This window comes from Camellia sinensis, chromosome 2 (assembly GCF_055761805.1).
Source record: "Camellia sinensis isolate YWXY chromosome 2, ASM5576180v1, whole genome shotgun sequence".
Classification (NCBI taxonomy): Eukaryota; Viridiplantae; Streptophyta; class Magnoliopsida; order Ericales; family Theaceae; genus Camellia; species Camellia sinensis.
The window spans coordinates 42,277,506-42,285,018 of NC_138962.1; the positions used below are offsets into that span (position 1 = coordinate 42,277,506).

Consider the following 7,513-nt stretch of genomic DNA (forward strand, 5'->3'; position numbering starts at 1 on the left):
AGAACATAAACTGCAATCAGATTCACCAAAATAAACACAAATTGAAGAATTTGTACCCAATACTTATAAAGAGTACTTAAAACTTGAAGAAACACTAACAAGAAAATGGCCAATCAAAATTTTACTAGGATCAAACCCAACACATGATGGCCAATCATACGCACTAAAATATTAAAGTTCCCTGTTGCATAGTACATACCTACACCAAAATCCCAGTTGTCTGCCTCCCCTTCCACATTCAGGACTCCTATAATTAAAAATTACAAGCAAGAGATAGTCAGCACTGCAACTTCTAGAACCACAGCCACCACAGTAAAGCAATTTAAAAAGGAAAATTATATCTATATAATGACATCCAAGACAATATGAAACAGCAAAAGTCAATGTCGATGCAAGGAGAAATGAGAGATTGGTTACCAATTGAACAAAATATGCTTCCATGCCTATTGACTATCGTACATTTGTCCATCCAAATTTCATAGCAAGTTTCTAAATGATTTACCCCAAAATCACCATCTTATTCCTTTGATTTACTTTTCCAAAATAACAAGAGACTAAAAACTCCATACAATGGTTTTGCTATATTGATCAAATGACTGACCGCAAAAATTGAGTTTACGTGGTCACCAAAATCTTACTTCGGCAAAACATTATAGAAAGTTTGCCATACAACACGGCTTGTTCAGTTCATAAATCCTAAATGAAGTATGCTGACTTTGCCAACCTTCCAGTGACAAGCTCAACATGGAACATATATTAGTTTAACAAGTCTAAATAGTTTTTCCAAAAAAGAAATTTGTGGGATAGACAGTTTGTTTGCTTGTTTATTAGGAGTTTATGGGAGCCCCTTATGATTGTTCTGTATATCATCATCTAATCCACTAGAACCAATCATGTTCTTCTTGACACCAAAGAAAAAGATACGATTATTATTTAAGTTGAATAATTTGAACTAAGACATACATGAATAAATGAACCAATCATGTCATCTATCAAAAGTGACAAGCGAAGAGAGCTGTACCGAATGGGTGTTCTGATTCTCTCCCTTCTCCAAAGATATCTGCATGGACAATCCAAAATGGGAAATGCAATCATTTGTACAGCTACTGCTGCCAATTTTCATTTCACTAAAACAACCTTCTCTTGTTGGTGCTTTTTTTAGTTTTTTAAGACACTCCTCCTTCCGGTACTTTCAAAGAAAACAAATACATACAAAAAGAAGGGGAAGAAAAAAGAAAAATAGAAACAAAGACCTAATAGCCGTGGACGTGGCCCTAGTTTGGAGTCCACGTAAATTTCTGTTCTCGTGTGCTTGATTAGATTCTTGTTTTTATTCTTATTTGTGTTTCATCTTTCACCGATTTTGGTTAGGTGTAACAATTCCTCACAACGACCTCCTAACATAGGTTATTAAAACACGGCAACAAGTCACAAGTGCGGAAATACCAAAATACCTTTACTCCAAATTCGGAGTCAAGTAGTAAGTGTCTAGTACTTATCAGGATCCACACTACCCAACTATCATTTTTCATCAAAGAACATGGCCCGTAGCGCTTAACAAGACGGCACGACAAATGTCAAAGTATTTAACATGAGAATAGCTACTTCATTTTTCATGCCTTTTATCCTTTTCCAGGCAGCCACACTGAATTCTGGAAAGTGAAAATCTGCAGTATCATCCTTTATAACTTTTCAAATGAATATAGCTCCCATTCCTTCAATGCACGATAACAAAAATATAGCCAGCAAGACATTTCAAACAATATGAGATCATAAAAGGAAGATCCCATCCTTTAAGATATACCCTCTAGAGTGAATAATTTATGAAGATGTATTAAATTTACCAAGAGAAGATCTTCATCAATTCCAAAGGATTTGCGAGCTTCTTCTAGGCGCTTTGATGTGACCTTCTCATGTTTCCTGCACAATCATCCAAAGTGGAAACTACAATAAACAAAACTAATTGCTCAAGCAAAGATTTGCACAAATTGTAAAACTCAGTGCATTATGGCATGGTAAAGTTTCACAACATAGTGAACTTCTGGTTAAGATGCCTCTTTTAATGAGATTTCGCACAAAGCTTCACACTTACTAGATTTCTTCAAATGGACCCAAAACATTTCAAATTTAAATGTACATGCACGTGTAGACACACATCCTGGGGAAGAAAAAGACTAGTTTCCAACCTTTTCACTGTATTTTCTCAAATTAACTAACACACATCGAGAAGCATTCACTAGAGGATTCCACAACTCTTTTACTTAATCAACATGCTTAGGTGTTAATTATCTTCTTATGACCAAAAAAAAAAAAAGAACTAAAAAAAAGAGGCAGCTCTGTTTTTTGTTTTTTCCAATGTTTGTGGAGAGTGATGTTTAAAGGAGAGGGAAAACAAGTGATGTACCCAGAGCTCGCTGGATCTCTAATCTCAAACTCATCTGTCATAGCATCATAGCCACATATTACAACATAGTGACCTACAGAAGATTATAGTCCAGTTAGTAACAGATAGAGATGTGACATGCATAATGAATATATGGAGTTACTAGCCATGAACTCAAATATGAGATAGTATTAGTGGCAGTGAGAGGACTAGAAATAAATAATTTGGAGGAGAAAAAATGAGACAAACGCAAGATCATGTTCAACAGTTACTTCATTAAATCAGAAACAGTTAAACCCACACATTCATCTGCCCCTTTTTCTCCTACAACTCCAACTGCTCCAAAATGAGTTATTTGTAGTTCATAAACAATAACGAAGTTCTCGAATTTCAACATTCCACCAACTATATATATATATATACAAGTCACAATAACAATCTACATCAACTTGGAAATCCAATCAATATGTTGTTCAAAGTGAGCAATTTATTTTGTCAGATTTTTCATCTTGTGTTTGATGAAAAGGAGATGACCCTTCGTCTAATCCAGGGCAAATGGTACAGCAATAAGCGAGAGAATGATACACAGTTCTTTTTGACATACAAAGGTATAATGCCAATTTTCAAGTGCATAAACATGAGAGGTAAAAGCATCAGCACCCACCAGTAAAGAAAAAGAAAAAGATACGATTATTGATATCTGACTCAAACTTTAATCTAAGTAAATCAATCTGATTGATATCTGATATTGTAATAATATATTATATAAAAAGGATAAATAGAAAATTTCTTAAAGTAGTACATGGTATAATATTAATATAGATCTTAAAAACCCTTATTTTCATATTACTCTCTGATTGGATAGAACTCAGATATCTGAGATGCCAAGCTCTTTCCTCCCAGGACAGCAGTAGTGCAAAATGCTTGTCCTCTGTTAATGGCAAAACAAAATCAGTCCAACATAATAAAAATTAAATGTCGTTTTATTACCTTAACTGTATTTTCAATGAACAAAACATGGCATTCAAACTACAAATGCTAATAAATTGATATCAATTCCCAAACAATGAACAAAAAGCTAACACAGAGTTGTCCAATTCAAATCTAAACAAGATCAAAACCAGAACAAACATGTAAACAAAATAAAATAAGGATGATTATTCAATCAATACATATATAAATTCATATATATACTTGTATAGAGAGATTTTTAGGAGAAAAAAAATTATCCAAAAAAAAGTACAGACAATGTGTACGCATATAACGAGATTGTGCGAGAGAGACAAATCGAGAGAGATTGAGAGATCGAGAGAGAGGGAGACAGAAAGAGAGAGAGAGAGAGAGAGAGAGAGAGAGAGAGAGAAGAATCGATAAAACTGAGATTGGAAGACCAACCTTCAGACGGCGCTGATCTTGCATAACCTGTTTAGCACGGGCCCTAACCTCATATGGATCAATCTTGGATTGGGGGCGAACTAGAGCATATACAACTCATCAATCACTGAAACAGAGAGAGAGACGGGAAGGAAGAGCTTCAGAGAGAGAGAGAGAGAGAGAGAGAGACGGTGGAGCTCACCTTAGGAGACGATGGTGTAGATGATGATGGAGACGATGGTGCAGATGGTGGAGACCGATCTGAATCTCTGAATCTCTGCGATGAAATCACTGAGATGAAATAGCTCTGAATCTTTGTGATGAAATCACTGAGATGAATCTCTGAATGGCTCTGATAAGGGTTTAGAGAGGGTTAAGAGAGAGATTTAGAGAGAGAAAGAGAGATAGTGGTGGAGCTTCGAAATCGCTCTGAGATTTAGAGAGAGAGCTCGAAAATTTGGGTCTTAGGTGAGTCTGAGATTCAAAATTAGGCTTTGAAAAGAGGAGACCAAGCACGTGAGGCACAACACATTCGGAGGCGTTTTAAACGCCTCCTATTATTAAACGGTGTCGTTTTGTTGAATAAATATGCGACGTTTTATAAAACGTTGTTAAATGTTAAAAAAAGTGACGTTTAAAAATGCGTCGTTAAAAAAACGCCGCCTAAACCTCTTTTTCCTGTAGTGACACTTCAAAGAATCATGTACTCAACACTAGTTTACATCCATTAGATCTGGTTGGTTCAGGAATACCCACCTTCTCCACAGGAAATGCTTCCCATAGATCATCTAAGATGAGCAAATACCTCTCCTTTCAAGAAAGGATTGCATATAATTCTGATGCTATTCTTTTTTCATCCTCGTAATCTGAAAGATCAAGACTCAGTGCCTTAGCTATGTCACTCTGTTGTTTGCTAATGTTGAATGCTTTAGATACTGTGACCCAAATAACATCATCAAAGTTACAAGATTCATTCAGGAGTCGACTGTTAATGTACTTCATGATGGTTGTTTTGCCGACTCCCCCCATTCCAAACACACCAATTGTTCTAACCTCATCATCCATTAAGTATTCCCAAACTTTCTCCATGTTCCTTTCACTTGTGGTTTCACCGAAAGATCCCATTGTTGGTCTGGACCATCCACTAGTTGGTAGTGCATCAATCAGCAAACCATTTGAAAATGTACCCTTCACTTGCAATTCTTCCACCTCTTGAATCTTCTCCATGACAAGCTTTCCCAACCGTGCACGTGAGAAGACATGCTTCCATCCAACTACTTCTTCCTCAAGTCTTTGCAAAGTTCGCACATCACCTTTCACTGTTTTCACTTCTCCAAGCCAAACTTCAACTTCTTGCTTTTGTCTTTTCAATGACCGCTCTGCACTGCTCAGCTCTGTATTTATATCATCCTCTTGACAGCTCAAGTACTCTATCTTTCTTTTGAGATTTTTCATGTTTGCATCAAGGCTATTGATATATACAACCCATTTTCCAATTGCTTCCAATGCATTCTTCCCAATTTCAAAAATGGAACCCAAGAATTCCATGGTGTGGTCAGTTCCTGCAAATACAGAAATTAGTCCACGGGGTGTTTTAAAAAAATTAGTCCATGGGGTGTTTCAAAACTAGCCATAATTTTCACTTTTGTGCAGAAAGCGTTTAAAAACTTAAGAAAACAACTTTAAAATGTTTCTTAAAATATGGGGTGTTTTAAAAAAAAAATCAAAAACAATTTGTCTGACAAATTTTTAAATCAGTTTCCATTTGCCATTTCTAAGAAAAAATAAATTTTGAAAACTATAAAAATCACAGTAAATCAACTTTATGCTGATTTAAAGCCTGAAGCTAACAAAGTTTTAGGGTGTAATTTGCCACCAAACTAAGATACTCGATTTTCTGTCGACTTAACCAGTGTTCAATTCATCGAACCAAAAAGACAAAACTATCAATCTTTTTCTTCTTTTTTTTTTCTTTTTTGATAAATTCTTTTTATTTTTTTTGTCAATCGATAGCAAAGTAATTACAAATATGAGAAATATTATATCAGATAGACCACCAACCAAACAAAAGCTAGAAAGTCATCAAACCTAACAACCAATTACCAAGCCACGCCCAACAATCACTAAAAGCTACATATAACCGCATAATGGGGAGAAACAAAATATCAAACTCCAAGGGAAAGATCATTTATACCAATATTGACAAGATTGTTTTATCAGGTAATGGAGATACTCTAAACATTCCATTAGTTAATTTATCAACGTTCCAACAAAAATGCTTGTATGCATCAAAAACCCCAAGTCCAGCAGGGTAGATTCATTAAAAAATGAAAAATTTTAGAGGATGGGGCCGCTACAGTTGGTGGCGAACTCGCTTTGGGGAAAATTTTATTAGTATCACTTTGATGAATGTGGTATCGACATTCGGTCGGTCACACCATTAGGGTCAGCAAGAAGAGAAAATTCTATCTACTTGAGTTGAACCCGAGACCTCCAGCCTAACAATAACTAAAAAGTCACCAAACCTAATAATCAATTACCAAGCCTAAGTCCAAAAATCACTAATTGCTACATACAACCCCCGAAGAAACAACTATCAAACTCCTGACTTGAACCCCAGACCTCACAAAGTGAGAGTTGAACTCGACACCACATAACCACCAGACCAAAGACCCAACCTCGTTAACAAGACTATCACCTTAGCTTTGTTTTGTTTGGTTAAGTTTTGAGACTCAAAAAAAATTAAATTAAATTAAATTAAAAATTAATTTGACAAAAATAAACACAAATATATATATATATATATAATTTTAAAATCATTTCCACTATTTAAAAAAGAGAGAGAAAATTATATAGAAATAATAAGAGCTTGTTTGGCATCTAAATAAGTGTACTTATTTAAATAAATATATTTATTTAGGTCATCGCTCTATTTTTCTGGGCATCACTTATTTTGTTTGGCATTTTTTTGTTTCATTTTTTCCACTAAATTAGTTTTAAATTTTTTTTTTTTTCCCCAGAATATGAAAACTCAATCAAACAGAATGCATTCATAGATACAAAAAGAAATGTAGGTCATACAAATTCTATCAAAAAGCAGAAAAAGAATCATAATAATTATATATCTGTATATTATAACCTAGGATTTAATGAAAAGTTGGAAAAATGGATGGAATACAAACATATATAGAGATCCAAAGAGGTCGACTAAAATCACTGAATCCAACTTTGAGATTTCCTCAACCGTGCCATAGAGGTGAGATCTACGCAAGCCTCTGAGATCCACCCCGAGAGCGAGAGAGAAGCTGGAAAATCAGAAACGGGTAAAGGAGTCTGTAGATCAATATGGTATTTTTGGGGTTATTTTAAGACAAGACCATCTCTCATCTCATCTTTTATTAAATTTAAATTTAAATTTAATAAAATAATATTTTAATTATTTTATCAGTTTAATATCAAATTAAAAAAATGATGTTGGAGCGTTTATTCTTTTATTAAATTTGTAAGTGATTATTGAACCCAACATTCACCCAAATGTTCTCCTAAATATCCTCTCAAACAACTAATTTCTGGATGAATTTGATAAAAATTTCCTCTAGATAGGTGACCAGCCAAATAACTTAGCGTCAAATTTCATAAAAAGATTAAAATTTATTATATTAGATTAAACTTTTACTCAAATAATAAAAAATTTAATGAATAATTAGAGATACTTTAAATCAAACGGTTAGATCCGATTAGTTTTAGCCAGATTTT

The 7,513-nt window shown here is 34.4% G+C and overlaps 1 protein-coding gene and 1 long non-coding RNA gene across 3 annotated transcripts; both read right to left on the minus strand.

Moving 5' to 3' along the window:
- Window positions 1-1,004: 1,004 nt before the first annotated feature.
- LOC114296719 (uncharacterized) lies at window positions 1,005-3,801 on the minus strand. The gene is made up of 4 exons (XR_014360287.1): window positions 3,779-3,801; window positions 2,405-2,477; window positions 1,845-1,920; window positions 1,005-1,060 (listed from the first exon to the last, which is right to left on the minus strand). It is a non-coding gene; the product is annotated as an uncharacterized LOC114296719 (long non-coding RNA).
- Window positions 3,802-4,458: 657 nt separating this feature from the next.
- LOC114284575 (disease resistance protein UNI-like) lies at window positions 4,459-7,104 on the minus strand. Of its 2 annotated transcripts, none has more exons than XM_082914214.1 (2): window positions 6,940-7,104; window positions 4,459-5,319 (listed from the first exon to the last, which is right to left on the minus strand). In XM_082914214.1, exon 2 carries the CDS (start codon window positions 5,303-5,305, stop codon window positions 4,571-4,573), a length of 735 nt encoding a protein of 244 aa, XP_082770340.1. In that variant the 5' UTR covers window positions 5,306-5,319; window positions 6,940-7,104; the 3' UTR covers window positions 4,459-4,570. The 2 variants fall into 2 exon arrangements, with proteins under 2 accessions (XP_082770340.1, XP_082770339.1); XM_082914213.1 differs by having other exon boundaries at window positions 6,897-7,086.
- Window positions 7,105-7,513: the final 409 nt, after the last annotated feature.

Coding starts and splice junctions, on each gene's coding strand:
- LOC114284575 (XM_082914214.1), bottom strand. CDS start 5,305: ATGGAATTCTTGGGTTCCATTTTTGAAATTGGGAAGAATGCATTGGAA.